Genomic DNA, 22,401 nt, shown 5'->3' with positions numbered 1-22,401 from the left:
TTGTACACTACACTATAATTCCAAATGGTAGAACATAGAGTGACTTTCCACTTTGTCCTATTAAAGCACACTGGCTGATGGAGAATGATGATGTAGTATTCACGGCAACATCCATGTATGATTTGGTTTCACCTTCCAACATAAATTGAGGTCAAATTGATACATTTATGTGGTAAAAATATTGAAATGTACACTGTTTCAGCGGTTATCAAACTATATATGTTAACTTGGAACTACATCATTTTTGTTCAGCAGTTATCAGTTTTTAGTAGTTTATTAAGTGATGGTTAATTGTATTTTCACAGCCCACAGGTGTGACTAATTGCCCCAGTTAATTCAGCAAGCATTCCCATTGGACAATTCATCTGATCATGTGACTTTGATTCCCTCATGTTTTTGTGCTCTCGGGCCACTGCCAACAGGACTGGCATGCAGTCCAGAAGCATGGTGGATCCTTGTGTTGAGCTTGAAATTAGAAAATGGACACCTGCCTCCTGGGCTGCACCACTTTCTGTGCCCCTTTTGTTTTGTTTGGGTTTATGTTTTAAATAGCATGGTTTTTAAAGTAAGACTGAACTGAAGGAAACTGATACCGAAAACCATGCCTTATAAATAAATGTTTTGAAACTGGTCCTTTGTGTTGGTCTTTACTTCAGTCTGCCTGCCCAACCCAGATCTAAAATAACCTGTCACATGAAGCAGTTGTTGGCTTTGTTGAACTCTGAAATCATAGGCATGAACTGAACATATGGCTGTCCCACACAACTACATAAAAATAAAGAATTTACATTTACTATGAATTAAATGTCATTACATACCAGACATTTTTAGTATATCCTCAGCCATTTCTATTGAAATTTGACATTTTGAAAAATTAATGTCAAATCATGTGAGATGAAAATAGACAAACTAAAGGGTGTGCAATAGGTAGGCCCACTGAGTGAACATTCTGAACCTTGTTTGAAGTCACTAGGTCACATGACCAAGGAGCTATTGAAATTCTAAATGTTGAAAAATTCATGTAAAATCTTGTGAGATGAAAATGGACTAACTAAAGGGTGTGTAATACAGAAGGGTAATCAGTGGACATTCTGAACCTTGTTTGAGTCCAGCAGGTCATATGACCAATGAGCTATTGAAATTCAAAAATGTAAATAAATAATAAAAAAATAGTGCGAGATGTAAATCGACAAAATGTGTGCAATGTGTGTCTATGCCATCGGATTAGCTAGTACCAGTTTTGAAAGTTTTAGGAGTAATGGTTAAATAGCTATTGGAATTAGAAATGTTTGATTTGTCACAATGTTGACGGTCCCTAACTGCTGTTGGTGGACGTAAGGAAAACTACAGGCGAATATCTGTCGAATATCCAACCTGAAACTGTCTTTACCTCGGTGTGAGACACACGATCTGTCATCTTTCATTTAACATATTTTCTAGACTCATAACCTGCCTGTAAAATACCACCTGATTGGAAAAGCCACTTGATGATTTTAAGTCCCTAGAGAAAATGAAATAATGTAGCCTACTGTCATGAGTTTAACAATATTTCAAGGACAATTTGACTATAATCAATTTGGGATGGATTTTTAAACAGAATTGACCTCAACTCTGATTTGACACTGCTTTGGCTTACAGCTCCTGCTCCAGTCCCCCCCTGTCTACTTCAAGGGTTATAACATAAGGATACCTTTGGGCTTATTTAGAAAATGATCAACATCAGATCCACAAGCACTTCTTATTCGTGGCCAGCATAATGTGCATGGTGTTTTGTGGTTATTTTCGTGTAACCGACCAGTAGGTGGCAGTAGTGCTCTTACAAAAACCTGCAACAGAAGCTGTCGCACTCAATGCGGAAGAATATATCATATACTTCCGGAGGTCAACCGGGTGAGAGTGGTTATGATTTTTGTCTGACATTAATTATTTTCCCTATTACAAGTTGTTATATACTTTGAAAACACACGTGGGTGGTTTGTCCCTGGACAGGAACTGAAAAGCAGCAGGTACGATTTGAAAATACTATAGAACACGGTTTTAGACTAGACTAGACTAGAGTAAATGGTATAGTTAGCTGCAAGGTTACCAGTGTGACAGACAGGTTCCCCCTAAATCCTGTCTTTGACTCATTTGCAGGAATGGCTTTATTGGGGAGTCTGAGACCAGCGTTGACATCATTTCTGCAAGGTAATGTCTTCCTGCATTTGTATTACACACACACCAAAAAAATGTATGCACACATGACTGTAAAGTTGCTTTGGGTAAAAGCGTCTGCTAAATGGCACATAATACAGTAGTATAATCATATTACACACTCACACACACAGACGGTTGACAGTAAAAGTCATTTTCCATGCACTTGACTTCAGACCTGCAGGGGTGTGTTATCTTACCTTGTTAGGGCCAGTGTGCTTGAAGCCATGAACTCAGTTGATTACACTAAAAATAAGTATTTATTGTAGAGCAGATGATGATTAAATGTTAAGGTGAATGAAGTTTGGGACTGCATTGGCTGGAGTGAAAGCCTGCTCCCTCACTGCACCTTTTGTGAAGATGATTGCCCATCCTTACTTCAGAATACCCTCAGCATCTTATTTAGGCCCATTTATCAGACTGTGGGGATACCTCATCCCTGGGACAATGTTTTTAATCAACAAGAGTTGATTCTAGAAAATCTGTAGCCAACACCAGTTATGTTTACAGTTTTTACTCTCGACATTAGAAATTGGAGTAGATCTCTTATGCACTCTTTGTACCCTAATACAGTGTCTCAGTCTGTCTCCCAATGGTCCGGACCGGTCCTCTCCAGAACTATGGCTACGCTGAATCAGATGCATCGCCGTGGAAAGCCATCGCCCCCTCCCCCGAGCGTCAGTGCCATGTTCGGCCGCCCCCAGCTGAAGGCAGTAATCCTGAAGACAATGATCCGGAAACCCAAGAAGCCAAATTCGGCCAACCGTAAATGTGCCAGAGTCCGCCTCAGTAACGGCAAGGAGGCAGTGGTGTTCATTCCTGGGGAGGGACACAACCTCCAGGAGCACAACGTAGTGCTGGTGCAGGGGGGCAGGACACAGGACCTGCCAGGAGTCAAGCTGACTGTGGTCAGGGGGAAATATGACTGTGCCCATGTTGTGAAGAAGAAAAATAACTAATGTGGACATGGGAGAGGGCGGTGGGGTGGGAATGTGTTTTTTGTTGTGTTTGCAATACATGTGTAAATTTAAACATGAGTTGGATCCAGTGTTTGTTCTCTCTTGTGATTTATCTCATGTTTTAGTAATTCCCTTTTTGTTTTGTGGACTTCAGCAACCGGCCCTCTGTTTCCAGAGAGGAGCAGTCAGCTCGAAGCGGATTTGCCCGATTCAAATTAGTTAAGAAATACGATTATATTATTTTCAGATCTTGATATTGCTGCATTTTATATTGTTTCATTAAAATTGAATTAATATTTGCAATGTCAGTGTATTATATGTACAGTATTTGTCAAAATGATTTTGAAATTTGAGAAACCACCCGATTAGACTACAATCTGGAGAAACAGGCGAATGACAGCAACTCTGCGACGCAAAACGCGTAGTGGAGGCGGGGCAGAACATTTGAAAGTGGCGGGCACCGACCGAAATTCTCTTTTGAGATAACAATAATCAAACGTTCAGTTTAGATTTCTTACGACAACTGGTGTGTGGTTATATGCGATTTATGAACTGACAATTCTTATTCTATCGTCTGAAAAAATATTTTTTAGAAACGTTTAGCAAGCTAGAGGCACACACATTTTAGCTAACGTTAGCTAGCCACTGTTCAGCTCATTGCAGGGGTGAAGACCAACGTCTTGTCAGACCCTAAGGTAAGTGACCGTCCTCCTTAGCTATCTACTAAATTTATTTGGATGGGTAGGGCATGAGTCATAATGGGGGTTAGCTAGCCCGATGATATAGTCAAGTTAACGTTAGCTAGACAGGTACTGTAGCTAGCTAAGTGTGCTGGCTAACACAAACAGCCGCAGTCCGTACTATTATCAGAGGGGTTTGGTCGGTTGTGCATAGAATCACAATGAGGTTAAAATAGCTTTCAGAAAATACATTTCCGATGTGCAAATCTTCCAATGACAACATTGCTTTAAAGAATTGGCCACCTTCACAGACTCCTGTTTTGGATCTGTCAATCACCTGATTTCGAAGCATGACAAAGGAGGATGATAAGTCGATCCCTGTGCGGGTTGCCCTGCGGTGTCGACCTTTGGTTGCTAAAGAAATCAACGAGGGTTGCCAGACCTGTCTTACTTTCGTGCCAGGGGAGCCACAGGTCAGCAATCTATGCCACAAGACAAAGCACTTGTCCTGATGTTTTATGTATCCGATTTCATACCTAGCTACATAAATAAAATCATTTTGTAATATAATTAATTTCTCTTGCAGGTGGTTGTTGGCACTGAAAAGGCGTTCACATACGATTATGTATTTGATCCTACAACTGAACAAGAGGAGGTCTTCAACAGTGCTGTCTCACCATTATTGTGTGGTCTTTTTAAAGGTACAGAAGACAAACCTTTTACTTTCACACAGTGTTACCCATAAAACCAGTAAGCCGACAAAATGGGATGGGATCAATAAGCTGTATGTTTCTACTTATCTTTTAAGGCTATCATGCTACTGTGCTTGCATATGGACAGACTGGTTCAGGGAAGACCTTTTCTATGGGAGGAACCTACACCTCGGCCCAGGAGAATGAGCCCACCGTTGGAGTCATCCCCAGGGTGGTCAGAATGATCTTCCAGGAAAGGGAGAAGCATACAGATTGTGAAAGCTCTCTTATAGTGTCTTATCTGGAGGTGTGTGGGAACCTCTTATTTGTATTATTTGATTGTCATAACACAAAGCCATAGTTTGATTGTAATAGCAGACAAAATCTGTTTTCCGTTCCTCTTCTCAGAAAATCAAAACAGGGATTTGTAAATGCCAAAAAAGCGAGTATTCTGATTTAATTAAGAAATACATCTCTTTGGTTCTGGAAGTATCCTGGGCATGTTTTTCTGTAACATTATGTCTACATTTTATTTGCCATAGATATACAATGAAGAGATCCTGGACTTGCTCTGTCCATCGGCATCCAAAGATAAACCATCAACCATCAACATTCGGGAGGACCCCAAAGAGGGCATAAAGGTGAGTGAACTGTCTGTAACGTTGAACATGTTGCCTTAATGTGTTTAAATGGACCGTTTGTTTTAATCCATTCTCCATCTGCCTCCCCATCTTAGATTGTGGGCCTGACTGAGAGACAGGTGATGTCTGCCCATGAGATGGTAGGCTGCTTGGAGCTGGGGAACTCAGCCCGCACTGTGGGCTCTACTGCGATGAATGCTGCCTCGTCTCGCTCCCACGCAATATTCACCATCACCCTGGAGCAGCGCAGGGGGACAGACAAGTCAGTCTTCTCTTGCTTTCTCCCATAGATCTCACCTTCTAATGTTCTTCAAGGAAACGTTGCAGTTCTTAAATGTATCGGATAAGCGGAGCATAAATATTGTTAATAGACAAATATCTCTTGATATAGATAATTCAATTCACTTTATTTAAGTTTGTCTGCAAGTTGATTTGTCCTCCGTTCTTCCTTTTTGTTTCCAAATGTGTGTTTAGATCTGACAATGTGGTGTCAAAACTACATCTGGTGGATCTGGCCGGCTCTGAGAGACAGAAAAAGACCAAAGCTGAGGGAGATCGTCTGAAGGAAGGTGAGTTGATTACCAGAAGCTAATCGTTTATATAACAAGCTTTCACTGACTGTATTAATCTGTTTACTTTAGTATTGTTATGGTCAATTATTAGCACAATCTACGTGTTTTAAATGACAGTCCCAGTTCAAATTCAATGTTTGATTTAGTTCAGTATCAGAGTCTTATTGATTCTCTGCTTTCATCCTGTCTGCTCCAGGCATCAGCATCAACCGAGGCCTGCTCTCCCTGGGCAACGTGATCAGCGCCCTCGGTGACGAGAGCAAGAAAGGCACCGGCTTTGTGCCCTACAGGGACTCTAAACTAACCAGACTGCTGCAGGGTGAGCGCTCAAATGGATGGATCTAGACGTTATTGACACTAACTGTGTTTGGGCAGTCCAAATCCCAGGATTACCGCCCATAGGATCTTTCTGGGTCCAGTATCAATTTAGGATTTGCTTATAAGTACAATGCAGCCTAACATAACAAAGAGGGTGTCATGTGGTACAAGACCTTGTGGTAGTCAGATGACTGAAAGAGTAGTCAAGAGATGACTGAAGGAGCAGTCAAGAGATGACTGAAGGAGCAGTCAAGAGATGACTGAGGGAGCAGTCAAGAGATGACTGAGGGAGCAGTCAAGAGATGACTGAGGGAGCAGTCAAGAGATGACTGAGGGAGCAGTCAAGAGATGACTGAGGGAGCAGTCAAGAGATGACTGAGGGAGCAGTCAAGAGATGACTGAGGGAGCAGTCAAGTTATATACCCTAAGGCAGACAAGGGCAACTGGCCTACATCACGGTTGACAACTCCACTTTGTCCAACTCCCAGAGTGCAAAGAACCTTGGTGTGACCATTGACAACACCCTGTCGTTCTCTGCAAACGTCAAAGCAGTGCCGGCTTTGACTGCATATGTGGATGTGGTTATGCAGATCTGTGAGCCCCTGCGGCCGCTCATGATGATTTCAGATTTTGTGGCCCCCACCCCCATCCATTGTCCATCCCTGCCCTAAGGCATTCAACACAACAAGCATTCATTAAAATCTAGCATGTTTTTCTTAGATTTAGAGACTGAATCGGTTGTATATATATTATACTAAGACTTCATGTTTTAAAGTGGGGGTTACATAATAAATACTGCTCTCCTTCAGATTCATTGGGAGGTAACAGCCACACCTTGATGATCGCCTGCATCAGCCCTGCAGACTCCAACATTGAGGAGACGATAAACACGTTGCGTTATGCTGACAGAGCCCGCAAGATAAAAAACAAACCTGTCGTCAACGTGGACCCTCGAGCTGCTGAAATGAAACGTCTGAAGCAGCAGGTAGTGACCACCCTACTGATTGACCGTACAATTTGTGTGTTAGCGAAGTTGACATGATTTTAAGTGTCCATTGTTTTGATGGGAATGTTTCCTCTTTTGAACACAGGTCCAGGAGTTACAGGTGATGCTTCTGCATGCACGTGGAGGTGTGGCACCAGTGCTTTCTGGGTAATTACTATGCTATTTGTTTTGGAATAGTTTTTCGAACTAAGATACAGTCAGGTGTAAAGTTATTTGCACCCTTGATAAAGATCAGCAAATAAAATAAATAAATAAAACAATACAGGGCTATATTGCATGCACAGAGAAAAATATTTTGTTTAACAAGTAATACAAACAAACAAAGATGGGGGTGAAAATGATTGGCATCCCTGTTTTCAGTACTCCCTTTGGGAGGATAATGACACTGAGCCTTTTTCTAAAATGTTTTTTGAGATTAGAGACCACATTGTTCCACAAATAAATGGTTAATTGACCACAAAATAAACATTTTGCAATGGTCATCTCAGTCTCTGGACTTGAGCCCCATTAAAAACTGGTTTGAATTGAAGATGGCAGTCCATAAGCACAGACGAAGGATAACAAGGAAAACGGGGGTTTTCTTCCCTTTTTTATATTTGGTTATTTTTTTTCTTTTACCAAATGTTTCAGAGTAATTGTGTTACTATCAAATAATATAATTTCCCCCTTGTTTTTTTTAATATATTTTTTTGCATATAATATAGCTCAGTATTTTGATTATTTTATAGTCTTTTTGCACATCCTTATCAATGGTGCCAATAATCCTGGACCAGACTATATGTCGTCCTCCATTTATTGAGCCAAGGAGTCTGTCAACCTATGATGACTGAACATCCGTACTGGGAACATTTGTTCTCTGAAAAGGCCTGAGCCAGCGGAGAATGTGTCTAAGATGCTGGAGCGGACCCGTACCCTACAGGATGAGAATAACAAGCTGAGCCGTGCGCTGAGCGAGGCAGCTGGCCAGACTGCCCTGATGCTTGAGAGGATCATCATGGTGAGGATGAGGGCCTGCACTAGTCTAGGACTGGCTCTGTCATACTGCAGGCCATGCCAACATCACACAGCAACGCTGACTGACCATCCATAAACATATAATTGTCCTTTTTAGTTATTCATCTTTGGAAAGATATTTGGAGGTATTACCATGGTCGTCACGTGTGCCATCCTTTTTGTCACCCCACCCACAGACAGATCAAGCAAATGAGAAGCTGCAAAGCAAACTGGAGGAGTTGAGGCAGCATGCAGCGTAAGTCTGAACGTCTTTTTGTGAACTAACGCTCGCACTTGATCCCCCACCTACGAGCTCTGACTTTTCTGATAGCTACTTTATTGAGGAAAAGTTTACTTACTATGACTGTGATATGTGGTTGTCCCACCTAGCTATCTTAAGATGAATGCACAAACTACGTCGCTGTGGATAGGAGACTCTAAGGACTACGCTGTAAACATTTAAATTTCATGTGCTGTGCCCATTGTCTGATTAGGTAATTGGCACCATAATTATTTGTGTTAAAACACAAGGCTTATCGTTTAGGTGTAAGGTGGACCTGCAGAGGGTGATGGAGACTCTGGAGGACCAGGAGCTAAAGGAGAATGTGGAAGTGATCCAGAATCTGCAGCACGTCATCCTGCAGCTCCAGGTACGGCCAGACGAGGGAGCGCTCACAAGGCTGGATCTACTGATGCATTACAGACTCCATTCAGTCCTCTGTGTTCAGCAAGCAAAGCATTTTCCCCCTGAATTTCATAGTAGCTAAGCTGTTTCTGTGCAATGTCATAACCTTATTGATCATGCTAGTCATAAGGATAAAGGACACTTGATTTATTCTGTTTCATTGTACACATTGCATGTGTCAACGTTTGAATGGCTGGATATTTTAGTTCCCTTCCCCATAAGAAGCTGCTCTGCATCCTGTCTGGGTAATAATGTCTGCTCTTTTCCTCCAGGATGAGAGTGCTGGCCTTGCAGCCACCATTGAGGCGTTGGCTGCAGACTGTGGGGCTGAAGGAGAGGAGAGCTCTGATGGGCCAGGGAGTGGCAGCGGGACCCCAACTGATGGCTCTCCTTCAGTAAGTCTGGTCATCTAGAACCACTCCTCTAATGCGGAATGCTTCTGCTGCAGATTTACTCTTCCTGACATGCATCTGATTCTGTGCAGGTGTTTTGGGATTATTGTATTTTCACCGATTCTATAGAATTGTTGTGTGTTTTTACGTTTTGTACAACAGGTGTGTTTTTGTTACCATACAAACAAGCATACATCTCTTCACAGGCTGCTGCTGACAAGAACTCTCCAGAGGCCTTCACTACCCAGCATGCCCTGCGTCAGGCCCAGATGTCCAAGGAGTTGATTGAGCTCAACAACGTTCTGGCTCTGAAGGAGGAGTTTGTCAGGAAGATGTGCCAGAACGACAGCCACCTGGAGCCTATGCAGACGGAACACCAGGTAGGGCTGGAGATGACAGACTGGAGAGGGAAGAGAAAATATGGGTTGGCTGTTAAGGAGGTTCAGAGGGCTGAAACGGGAGGGCAACACCAGCACAGCACTTTGATTCTTATCCACTGGGAAGGTTTCAAACTGAACTGTTGGAGCAGCTTTTTAATCTGAACTCCTCATTAACGGTTCCCCTCTAGAATAACATCAAGAGCCTGCAGACATCAGTGGGCTCTCTGCAGAAGGAAAAGGAGGACCTCATCCAGGCTCTCCAGTCTGCCAAGAAGGATGTCAATCAGGCTAAGTAAGACTAAGTATTTGAATAGCGTCTTTATGTTCAGGCTGTGTAGTCAATTCATATGATAGTTATCTGTCATGAGTTTCCCTCTTTGATAGCCACGAGCTTGGTGTGTAACAGAACTTTACGTTTAGTATAAGCATTTCTCTGCAGTAGAATGGAATCATCAATCTCATTTCCTTCTGGCTTTCTCCCTCTCTCTCTCCATCTTTCTCCAGGCTGAGTGAGCAACGGAGGAAGCGTCTGCAAGAGCTGGAGGCTCAGATCACAGACATGAAGAAGAAGCTCCAGGAGCAGTCCAAACTCCTCAAGGTCAAAGAGTCCTCTGTTCGCAGCGTGGCCAAGCTCAACCATGAGATCCAGGTATGACAGTGTGCTTGCCTCTGGTGTGTCACTGTCATGACACTGCGGGTATACTGTGAGCTGTGGATATACCAGTTACTCTGAACTAATGGGCACTGTTTTTCAGGACAATGAGAGGCTTTCAGTCTGGATCTGATCAGTCAGTGGGATTTTGAAAAGAAATGGTTGAATGTGATCTAATGATGGTACTCTAAGACGAGGTTGTTGATGGCTTCTCTGATTGTCTGCTCTCTTTCCCTGTAGGCTATGAAGAGTCAGCGTGTACAGCTGATGAGGCAGATGAAGGAGGACTCTGAGAAGTTCAGAGTGTGGAAGAACAAGAAGGACAAGGAGGTGCTTCAGCTCAAGGAGAAGGTGTGTGTGTGACGTGTGGTAGCGACTCTGTGGTGGACTCACCAGTCCATAGATAAGGCACACTGTTCACCACTTTCATTTCCATGTGGTTTAGATGATTGATTTAGTATTTTTCAATAACAATACATTTCTCACCTCTCTCAGGACCGTAAACGTCAGTTTCAGATGGTAAAGCTTGAGAGTGACTTCCAGAAGCAGGCTAATGTCCTGCGTCGTAAAACTGAGGAGGTGAGGCCTGGGTCTATTCAGTGGTGTAAAAATTCTTGAAAGTACTACTTAAGTAGTTTTTTGGGGTATCTGTACTTTACTATTTATATTTTTGACAACTTTTTTATTTTTACTTCATTACATTCCTAAAGAAAATGTTACTTTTTACTCCATGCATTTTCCCTCACACCCAAATGTACTCATTACATTTTGAATGCTCAGCAGGACAGGAAAATGGTCTAGTTCACGCACTTATCAAGAGAACATGCCTGGTCATCTACTGCCTCTGATCTGGCAGACTCAATAAACACAAATGCTTTGTTTGTAAATTATGTCTGAGTGTTGGAGCATGCCCCTGGCTATCTGTAAATTAAAAAAAATAAAATAGTGCTGTCTGGTTTGCTTAATATAAGGAATTTGAAATGATTTATACTTTTACATTCGATACTTAAGTATGTTTTAGCAATTACATTTACTTTTGATACTTAAGTATATTTAAAACCAAATACTTTTACTCAAGTAGGATTTTACTGGGTGACTTTCTATTAAGGTATCTTTTATTCAAGTATGACAATTGGATACTTTTTCCACCACTGGGCCTTATTGACCAGGAAAACATGTTTTGTGCCAATTCTTTAATTGTTGTTAGCTGGAACTGTGGTGAGCGGTAGTTCTAACTCTACAGGTGTTCTCCTTCAGGCCGCAGCAGCCAATAAGCGTCTGAAGGATGCCCTGCAGAAGAGGAGTGAGGTGGCAGAGAAACGGAAGGACGTCCATTACAGAGGGACGGAGGGAGCAGCTGGGAGAGTGAAGGTCTGGTCAACTACATTTGTTTGGTTCTGTTTGTGTACTGTGAATTAATTGATCAGCGATTTTTAGGGGGTCCTGGTTTGCAAGAAAGGAACTGATTGCCATAATGTGTTATGCGAATGTGCATGCTGTGGTCTAAGTGATTGTGTGTGTGTGGTTTAAATGTGCTGCCTAGGGTTGTGAAATTTCAATAAATTCCATGTTTTTCAAAAATCCTGGTTGTATGATTCGTGGAATACGGAGGGAAACCAGGGAATTTATTGAAAGGTTCTGTAATTTTGCAACCCTAGTACTGTCACTGTGTATGAATGACTGAGTAATGTATGCTGTTACCTGAATGTGTGGGCAGACCTGGCTCCTGAACGAGGTGGAGGTGATGGTGAGCACAGGGGAGGCGCGGCGCCACCTGCAGGACCTGCTGGAGGACAGGAAGATCCTGGCAGAGGAGATCTCCCAACTCAAACAACAGATGGAGGCCGGGGAGCGGCCTGCTGCCAAAGTCAGGGTAAGTGGAGTCCTTGTCTTAAAAAGATCAATGACAATCTGAGCTTTTACTAAATGAGGTGTCAGTGGAAATTTCCACTGCTAGGCTACATGAGGAAATGATGCTTCTCTGTTTTTCTACAGGCGTTAGTTCAAGGGGAATGGAATCACTAGGCTTTAGAACACCAGCTAACTAAATCGCCAGATTGGCATTGTTGCATCACTGGCAGGATTTCCAAAAACTGTCTCAAAGACCATGAACTCTGCGTGCATTATAATGAGCAAATTTAGCTAATGTCTAACCATATATGAAAACATGATAAATAGTTTAAAAGCTGAGAAACAGCAATTTCAAATGATATGACATATAATAGCACCACATGAATCAAATGGTAATCAGTCAAGAAGAAATACCTGAGGAAAATCTAGGCTTTTGTCCCCTAAACAAATGCTATTTACATAACTTCCTAATGACGATGGGAGGACCACAGGGTGGTCCTCCTCATGAAGGTCTAAGCTAGAGGGGGAGGGAGCTAATATACAGTATGTAAAGGTCTGAGCATGTTAAGTCTTCCTTATTTTACAAGGATTGAAAATCTAAAATCAGAATAGTAATACCTTTTATTGTGAATGAGTTACAGCTGTTTTAGTGAATGTGGCATTTTTCTAGAATTCTAAGGAAGGTTTCTGATAACGGAACATATCTGGATTGTATATTAACTACATATCTGCACCAAAACATTACAAGAGCATTTGATTTTACTTATGATAAGGAAAGACACCAAGGTAATATTAATAAATCAGGAACATTATTTAAGTACCTTTATTGAGGGGAATACATCTCATTCAAACCTGAAAACAAAATGCAAGTTACTTCTCAAATTGGAATTACAAGAAAGATTAAGGCATACATTTTAACGGGGTCAAAATGGGAACAAATTTAAAAGCATACAGGTGAGGTGAAATGACTAGTTACCAGCTGAGCTACTGGGTGAAGATTAGGAGTACGTTTACTAGTGCCTATGTCTGCAATGAGTCACATTTAATAAAATAATTTAATCACAAAAATAATTGGTCCCCTGCGATGCGTAACTGCTTGCCCTTGCATTCTGTTGCAACACAAACAAACCATGCCATTTCCTCCTATCTTTCCTCTAACAAAACCAACAATTTCTAGAGTAGTCCTGCAGTACATTGAAGTTCACCTAGGTTCACCTAGGCTGTGAGGGTGTGACTGTCCCTCAGCCCTGTCTGCAGCCTCCGCAGCATGTTGTTCTGTCTGCCATTGACACTGTTGGGACAGCTTCTATTGACTTCCTGGTGCACAGGTGACATGTCTACAGGGTGGTCCTCCTCATGAAGGTCTAAGCTAGAGGAGGAGGGAGCTAATATATAGTATGTAAAGGTCTAATAGTACATAACAATAATAAATCATTAGCAGTTAGAACAGGACGATTTAGGCTTGTTACCAAGCTACCAGCCTGAGCTGACTACCAGCCTAATTATTTTTAGGAGTCATAGATAAACAGATACCTAATGAAATATCTAGCTAACTAATGATTATATGGGTATCATACTTTTTACTGGTGAAATATCAATCCTGCTGCAGCCCTCTTGTGGGTGGCTGGCTATCAGCTACTGTAGAATCAGGCTCTAGCCAGTTCATTTTAGCTCTTAGCTATACCAATGACAAATGCTCTTCAAATTGATAGTATGAGCATTTGATTTTGTACAGTTATCAAAGACAACATTTAATGTAAAAAAGACAAGAGAAGTGCTTAGTCAAGTAGATGGCTAGCTCGCTACCTTTCCTCGTTTTGACTGACTGATAAAAAGACAATCTGAAAAAATACTATAATTACCAACATAAAAACAAATTGAATACAGTTTCTTACCTTAATGTTGTTGTCCTTAACTTTGACAGCTTTGTCCCTGAGATATGAGAACCCTTTCAGGTCCAGTGGAGGCAAGGCGCCTCCCGGTGGAAGCATTCACTTTCAGTCCCCTGCCGAAACTCACAATTTGCTCAATCCTGCCAATGACGCATTGGCGTCAGTTGTTTCTATAGCAATTCAAGATGCCGCTACCCATACCTCCTAATAATCATTCAATATCAAAACCCTAAAAATAGAGATGTTAAATGCATATTGTTTAGTATTAGTGGACAGAATACATCTCTTTGCTTAGCTTTACTTCCTGAAGTGTTTCCATTCCACTTTTAACAGTTTTTACTGTGTTTTCTCTCCCCTTTCTCTCTTGCTCTACTGCCACAGCGTCGGACCCTCATCATCTCAGAGCTGGAGAGCCAGGGAGAGCTGGAGGTGTCTCTCAGCAAACAGGTGGACAATCTGGGGACAGAGATAAACCTCAGGTGAGTCTGACTAGTACAAAACTTACTTATTACCTCCTGCAGCTGAGGGATTCCTTCTAACCTAAACATTGACCTATATTACTTCCTGCAGCTGAGGGATTCCTTTTAACCTAAGCATTGACCTATATTACTTCCTGCAGCTGAGGGATTCCTTCTATCCAAACACTAAACATTGACCTCACCTTACTGCTAATGCGTTTTGATTTTATTTCATGACTCTACTGACGTGAAAGGCATCCACATAATTTGTCTTTCAGTTGCGTTGCATTGCATTGCTATGCATTTTTGCACTGTCATTGTGAGTTCCTGGCCTACCTCCCCTTGGCTTTCCTGGAGAAATGTTGATGTCATAGTGAGGCTTTGCTCCAAAGCTTTTCACACCTTCCAAAGCCTTCCCCATCTGTTCTTTCGTTAATTCCTGTTGATAGGATATTGTGACGGCTGCCAAACGCAAGTCCTTTAGAACAGAGTAATGATATGTGAGAAAGTATTTACATTTGGGCAGGAAAATCAAACTTTATTTGTGTAGACCCTACTGTGAAATGGTTACTTATAAAGCCCTTATCCATCAGTGCAGTTTAAGAAGAGTTCTAAAAAAAATAAAAATGCTAAGTTACGCAATAAAATAACAATTACGAGGCTATATACAGGAGGTACTGGTACCGAGTCAATGTGCCGGGGTACAGGTTAGTCAAGGTAATTTGTACATGTAGGTAAGGGTGAAGTGACTGCATAGATAATAAACAGCGAGTAACAACAAAGGGGGTCAATGTACATAATTGTTCAGCAGTCTTATGGCTTGGGGGTAGAAGCTGTTAAGGAGCCTTTTGGACCTAGACTTGGTGCTCCGGTACCGCTTGCCATGCAGTAGCAGAGAGAGCAGTCTATGACTTGAGTCTTTGACCATTTTTTTGGGCCTTCCTGTCACACCGCCTAGTATATAGGTCCTGGATGGCAGGAAGCTTTTCCCCAGTGATGTACTGGGCCGTACGCACTACCCTCTGTAGTGACTTGCGGTCGGAGGCCGAGCAGTTGCCGTACCAGGCAGTGATGCAACTAGTTAGGATGCTCTCGATGGTGCAGCTGTAGAACATTTTGAGGATCTGGGAACCCATGCCAAATATTTTCAGTCTCCTGAGGAGGTAAAGGTGTTGTCGTGCCCTCTTCGTGGCTGTCTTGGTGTGTTTGGACCATGATAGTTCATTGGTGATGTGGACACCAAGGAACTTGAAGCTCTCAACCTGCTCCACTTCTGCCCCGTTGATGTTAATGGGGGCCTGTTCGGCCCACCTATTCCTGTAGTCCCCAATCAGCTCCTTTGTCTTGCTCACATTGAGGGAGAGGTTGTTGTCCTGGCACCACACGGCTAGGTCTCTGACCTCCTCCCTATAGGCTGTCTTGTCGGTGATCAGGCCTACCACTGTTGTGTCATCAGCAAATTTAATGGTGTTGGAATCGTGTTTGGCCACGCAGTCGTGTGTGTGAACAGGGAGTACAGGAGGGGACTGAGTACACACCCCTGAGGGGCCCCAGTGTTGAGGATCAGCGTGGCAGACGTGTTCTTGCCTACCCTTACCACCTGGGGGTGGCCCGTCAGGAAGTCCAGGATCCAGTTGCAGAGGGAGGTATTTAGTCCCAGGGTCCTTAGCTTAGTGATGAGCTTCGTGGGCACTATGGTGTTGAACGCTGAGCTGTAGTCAATGAACAGCATTCTCACATAGGTGTTCCTTTTGTCCAGGTGGGAAAGGGCAGTGTGGAGTGCGATTGAGATTACGTCATCTGTGATTCTGTTTGGGCGGTATGGGAATTGGAGTGGGTGTAGGGTATCCAGGAGGATGCTGTTGATGTCAGCCATGACTAGCCTTTCACGGGGCGGTAATCATTTAGGCAGGTTACCTTCGCTTCCTTGGGCACAGGGACAATGGTGGTCTGCTTGAAACATGTAGGTATTACATACTCGGTCAGGGAGAGGTTGAAAATGTCAGTGAAGACACTTGCCAGTTGGTCCATGCATGCTTTGATTACATGTCCTGGTAATCCGTCTGGCCCTGTGGCTTTGTGAATGTTGACCTGTTTAAAGGTCTTACTCACATCGGCTGCCGAGAGCGTTATCACACAGTCATCCATAACAGCTGGTGCTCTGATGCATGCTTCAGTGTTGCTTGCCTCGAAGTGAGCATTAAAGGCATTTAGCTCGTCTGGTGGGCTTGCGTCACTGGGCAGCTCACGTCCGGTTTTCCCTTTGTAATCTGTAATAGTTTTCAAGCCCTGCCACATCCGACGAGCGTCAGAGCCGGTGTAGTTGGATTCAATCTTAATCCTGTATTGACGCTTTGCCTGTTTTGATGGTTCGTCCGAGGGCATTGCGGGATTTCTTGTAAGCATCCAGATTAGTGTCCCGCTCCTTGAAATCCGCAGCTCTGGCCTTTAGCTCGATGCAGATGTTGCCTGTAATCCATGGTTTCTGGTTGGGATATGTACGTACGGTCACTGTGAGGACGATGTTGTCGATGCAGTTATTGATGAAGCGGATGACTGAGGTGGTATACTCCTCAATGCCATTGGATGAATCCCGGAACATATTCCAGTCTGTGCTAGCAAAACAGTCCTGTAGCATCCGCGTCATCTGATCACTTCTGTGTTGAGCGAGTCACTGGCACTTCCTTATTTAGTTTTTGCTTGTAAGCAGGAATCGGGATGATAGAATTATGGTCAGATTTGCCAAATGGAGGGCGGGGGAGAGCTGTGTGGTGTAAAGGTGGTTTAGAGTTGTTTAAAAAACAACAACTTCGTTTTAAAAAATATATATTTTGTGGTTGCATATGCTGGTAGAAGTTAGGTAAAATAGATTTAAGTTTGCCCATTAAAGTTCCCGGGCCACTAGGAGCGCTGCTTCTGGATGAGCATTTTCTTCTTTGTTTATGGCCTTATAGAGTTGGTTGAGTGCGGTCTTAGTGCCAGCATCGGTCTGTGGCGGTAAATAGACGGCTAGAAATAATATAGATGAGAACTCTCTTGGTAGATAGTGTGGTCGATAGCTTATCATAATGTACTCTACCTCAGGCGAGCAATACTTCGAGATTTCTTTAATATTAGACATCGCGCACCAGCTGTTATTGACAAATAGACACACACCCCCACCCCTCATCTTACCAGACGCAGCGTCTCTGTTCTGTCGGTGCGTTGAAAATCCCGCCAGCTCATTCATGTGTATTTTTATAGACAAACATTCACATGTAATGTTCCATGGTTTTCCTCCTAGGAGTGCCCAGATAGCTGACCTACAACAGAAGGTTCTGGATGCAGACAATGAGGGGCGCTTGAAGCAACGCTGGGACAACATCACTACTATGGTGGAGGCCAAGTGTGCCCTCAAGGTCCTCATGTCAGAGGTAAGACATGAGCTTATTTGCGTATTGTTGAACTGCAAGCTTATTAGTCTAAAAAAAATGTCATTGTCTTGAAAATAATGTAATTCTCTGCCTATTAGCCTACCTTGTAAGCTAATGTTTATTGACAAAATACATGGCAACCCAAAATTTCACTTGACATTTGTCTTTTAGCATATGCTCTTATCCAGAGCAACTTACAATTAATATCACCGCCTCCGCAGTTGGTGTCTGCCAAAACGACCAGTTCTACGCTGGAGAGCGAGCTAAAGCAGGAGAAAAGCAACGTGCTGGACCTGCAGAAGACGCTGTGTGACGAGAGGAAACTGATGTCTACCATGGACATGGAGCACCAGCACCACCTGGTGGAGCTGGAGCAGATGCACCAGGACAAGGTCCTGTACCTCCTGGGTCAGCTGCAGAGCAAGGAGAGCAAGTCAGTGGAGAAAAAACAGGAGGAGACTTCAAAAAGAGAGCGGGAGCTTCTGCAGCGCCTCAAGTTCCAGGTCTGTCACACTGTCCTCTCAGCTACTGTGCACACTGACATTCTGGAGGAATGTTCATCAGGGTCATACAGTCAGGTCTATTTATGTGCTTATGGACTTGCTTCTGCTATTAATCCTCATTATCCAAGCAGGTTGATTTGACTTCAAGTTCAACTCAAAGGTTGTGTTTTAGACAAAACTCTGTCAAAGACTGATCAGGGTGAATATAGGTATTCTAACCCCGCTCCTAATTCAATACCTGTCTCTACAGGAGGATGAGATTGAAAAGATGCGGGAATTGAATGAGCAAAACCAGAGGCTGATGGATGAAAATGAACAATACAAACAGGTAAATGCCCAGATGAGCATGTGCAAGGACAATAGAACACTTTAAAGTATGTACAACAACAAAGGTCTACAGTAGAGTTGGGTGGTATCCAGTATTTCATACAGTCATACTGTTTCTGTACTATACTGGGGTCTACGGTATTACCAGAAGTGCGCACAACAATTTAGGCAATAGGGATCTTGATCCATTTAGCAAACCAAATGCATTGCTGTAGCCCTGAGCTGGATATAATTTATTTCACATCTCAGATTTCTTATAGTTATACTTAACTTACACACTCACAGGCCAGATATTAGGTATTTGTATTGTGTGTCTATCTTTATTTGCTTTTCATGTTTCCCCCACAGCTCCCTCTGCTGGGATCTCTTAATTGGGCCTATACTGACTGAATTTATAATTATGCCCACCTGTGAAGTCTTGTTGTCGTGACATTGATTGCCATTGCCTTGCACGCTGAGGAAGGGCTCATACCTGACACGTTCGTGCGGCAATACAAATGTCAATTTACTTTTGTTTACCGGAGTGCTGTCCTATTACTGTTCTTTTCATTATATACAAGGATCCAAACCCGATTTGAAAGTTTATATAAGGTGGAGTCGAGCACGTTTGTTTATTAGGTACACAATCCCGTTCACGAAAATGGATGAGTCACGTGGCCGGGGTTTGCTATATAATGCAGTCATCGAGACATGCAGTTACTGTTCGATCGAACGTTAGAACGTGGAGAACGGGTGACCTAAGCGACTGAGCGTGGTATGATAGCCGGTGCCATGCTCCGGATCCAGCATCTCAGAAACAACCGGCTTCCTGGGCTTTTCAAGCACGACAGTGTCTAGGGTTTACCGAGAATGGTGCGACAAACAAAAATCATCCAGTCAGCGGCAGTCCTGTGGGCACAGCTCTTTGACGAGAGCGGTCGAAGGAGAATGGCAAGAATCGTGCACGCTAACAGGCGGGCCACAAACAGACAAATAACAGTGGTGTGCAGAACGGCATCTTGGAACGCACAACTTGTCTATCCTGGTCACGGATGGGCTATTGCAGCAGACGACCACACCAGGTTCCACTCCTATCAGCTAAAAACAAGAAGAAGAAGCAGCTACAGTGGGCAGGCGATCACCAACACTGGACAATTTAGGAGTGGAAAATCTTTGCCTGGTCAGAAAAAACCCAGTTTGTTTTGCGTCATGCGAATGGTATAGTCAGGATTTGGCGTAAGCAGCATGAGTCCATGGACCTATCCTGCCTGGTGTAAACAGTACAGGCTGGTGTCTGGTGTACTGGCGTCCAATCTTTTTATTTTATTATTTGACTAGGTAATTCAGTTAAGAACAAATTCTTATTTGCAATGATGGCTGGCCTACCCCGGCCAAACCCGGACAACGCTGGGCCAATTGTGCGCCACCCTATGGGACTCCCATTCACCGGCGGTTGTGATACAGCCTGGAATCGAACCAGGGTCTATAGTGATGCCTCTAGCACTGAGATGCAGTGCCTTAGACTGCTGCGCCACTAGGGAGCCCAATCTGCAGTAACTGCGTGATGCCATTGCATCAGCATGGACCAACATCCATGTGTAACGTTTCCAACCTGTAGAACACATGGCCCGAAGAATTCAGGTAGTTCTGGAGGCAAAGGGGGAGTTGAACCTGGTACTAGATGGGTGTACCTAATGAACTGGCTCGTGAGTGTACTTATAAGCAGTGGCGTAGCAGGCAGCCCCCGCAATGCGTGGGTCCCCCCAACCCCAAATGTTTATTTTCTTTAAATAATGTAAGGTATTTAAAATGATACCGTTGGTATTTCAACACCAACAGTATAAACGATATATCGCCAAAACCTAATCTACATGTAACCTAATATTAATTAATGTAATTTGTAAAGTGCTTTTCTCACACCCTAGGTGCTAAAAGCACAGATTATTACAATTCTAAACATTTGTCTACTATTTGTTGAAACTGTCCATGTCAAGCAACTTTTGCTCTGTTTTCAGAAACTAACACTGCTCCAGTTGGCCAGTGGGAAAAAGATCAACAACCTACTGCCATCATCCACTCAGTCCCCAGATGACTCCTTTGAGTACATCCCGCGTAAGGTAAGCCACTGGCACGCTTCCTCACCAGTCTGTTTGATATCCAACTGTTAGAGTGGAAATGTCCCCCGTTCGAGTCTAGGGGAAGATGACCCTGACTTAGACCAGTGCTAAGAGATTGCACCATCTCACGGCTGGTGTTCTTTACCTCCTGCAGCCTAAAGGCCGGCGTTTCACTACAGCCAAGGCTCCCCTGAAGATGGCCATTGACATGGAGGCGCTAGAGTCTCCCTCAGAGTCAGAGGAGGTTGAGTGGTGCCCTGAGAAGAATGAGAGCGGCCGGAACAGAAAGAGCTCCAATGTCAAAAAACCCAAGGCTACAGGGGTGAGAACATAGACGTGATGTATAGGAAATCATTTAGTGAGACCGGGGCAACACTGTTAGTTGTTTAGAGATGATCAGATCACTATTCTTATGTATTTGTAATGTTAAATGAGTTTTCACATCTGTATTCCTCTTCCTTCAGTGTGCCTGTAAGGGTCGCTGTGGCAACAAGCTGTGCCGGTGCCGTAAGGGAAAGATGAGCTGTGGGGAGAACTGCCAGTGTGACCATGAGAAGTGTCGCAACATGGATAACCAGGCGTCCAGTATAGTAAGTTAAAATTGTCCATCTGTTGTCAGATATCTGTATACCATAGGCTCCCTACATTCACTAGTGGGAGAATATTTCATTGTTTGTGCATTTTATTTTTCTTAGTCATTTTCCTCTCTTCCTAAAATCAGGACTCCAGCGAGGTCACCGACGATGGGTCCAAAGATTTAGTTTCTATTCCTCAAGACCCCACGGCCATTAGCCCTGGGGACGCCACGTTCTTTAAACCACCCTGTGTCACTCCCACCAAGGTAGGCTCCTCTATACCAATAACACATCAGGGCGGTGACATACCCGTAACAGACTCATCACACATCACTGTTTAAGCTTAATTATGCCTTTGGTAGTGTTATGGTTGATCTTTTGTGGTGGTATTCTTTTGCCCAAAGCTGCATCTTAGGTGGGTATTGGCGTTTTCAGATCATGTCCTTATTGTGCTGAAAAGGCGATCTTCCTTGCTGTGTTCTTATAGCTTGTGAGGAAGAGTGTCTCTGTCGAGGAAGAGGAAGATGAGGAGGATGAAGAGAGGAACACGGCCAGCTTCTTGAAGAAGAAAAAACGAGTCCTTACTAGCTTCCAGAACAGCTTTTTCTCTGGATGTACACCCATCAGGGAAGAGTCTTAAGGTGGGCAAGGCATGCTAGTATAGACAAGACATGCAAGATCTTAGCCTCTGCTATAGGATAGTCCTTTTATCTGTTTGTTTTTTCAGTGTTTTGTTGGTCATTTTTCAATGTCTTTTAAATGTCCTCTTTTACGTTCCTTGTAATAAAGTGTAGCAATTGATTCTAAATGAGACATCACTCTTTTATCGGTCTAAATCTTAGAGGACACAGAAATTCACTTACTGTGAACTGCAGTAAATGGCCTAATTATGAGGGCTAAAATACATTTAACGAGACAATTTTTAATTAGACAATCATACTAGGGAATTATTTGTCACTTGACATATAAACGTTTAATAGTTGTATGTAACTGATTTTCTATCAATAGAAATTGATCATTTTTAATACACATTTTTTTGTTATCATAAATTAATAATTCATGATTTTTATTTTCTGTGGAAAATTGTTTTTGTTCCATAGTTAATAAATCAAACATTCTTAAC

At 43.0% G+C, this 22,401-nt stretch overlaps 2 protein-coding genes across 2 annotated transcripts; both read left to right on the top strand.

The window, feature by feature from the left end:
- The first annotated feature begins 1,872 nt into the window (after nt 1–1,872).
- Nucleotides 1,873–3,455, top strand: LOC115204251 (28S ribosomal protein S12, mitochondrial). Its single transcript, XM_029769664.1, has 3 exons — nt 1,873–2,006; nt 2,137–2,187; nt 2,767–3,455. The coding sequence occupies exons 2-3, from the start codon at nt 2,139–2,141 to the stop codon at nt 3,150–3,152; spliced, it is 435 nt and encodes a 144-aa protein (XP_029625524.1). The 5' UTR covers nt 1,873–2,006; nt 2,137–2,138; the 3' UTR covers nt 3,153–3,455.
- A 127-nt stretch (nt 3,456–3,582) lies between these two features.
- On the top strand, nt 3,583–22,086 carry kif4 (kinesin family member 4). Its single transcript, XM_029769663.1, has 30 exons — nt 3,583–3,847; nt 4,144–4,305; nt 4,419–4,533; nt 4,641–4,831; nt 5,067–5,165; nt 5,261–5,427; nt 5,640–5,734; nt 5,934–6,056; nt 6,865–7,040; nt 7,147–7,208; nt 7,926–8,058; nt 8,252–8,310; nt 8,599–8,704; nt 9,012–9,134; nt 9,338–9,511; nt 9,700–9,803; nt 10,016–10,160; nt 10,404–10,514; nt 10,659–10,742; nt 11,421–11,534; nt 11,881–12,036; nt 14,288–14,385; nt 17,648–17,777; nt 17,999–18,280; nt 18,531–18,608; nt 20,602–20,703; nt 20,858–21,025; nt 21,168–21,293; nt 21,425–21,544; nt 21,766–22,086. The coding sequence occupies exons 2-30, from the start codon at nt 4,183–4,185 to the stop codon at nt 21,916–21,918; spliced, it is 3,717 nt and encodes a 1,238-aa protein (XP_029625523.1). The 5' UTR covers nt 3,583–3,847; nt 4,144–4,182; the 3' UTR covers nt 21,919–22,086.
- The last annotated feature ends 315 nt before the right edge of the window (nt 22,087–22,401 follow it).

This window comes from Salmo trutta, chromosome 12, assembly GCF_901001165.1.
Source record: "Salmo trutta chromosome 12, fSalTru1.1, whole genome shotgun sequence".
NCBI classification, from domain to species: domain Eukaryota; kingdom Metazoa; phylum Chordata; class Actinopteri; order Salmoniformes; family Salmonidae; genus Salmo; species Salmo trutta.
This window is presented reverse-complemented; position numbering and strand designations above follow the sequence as displayed.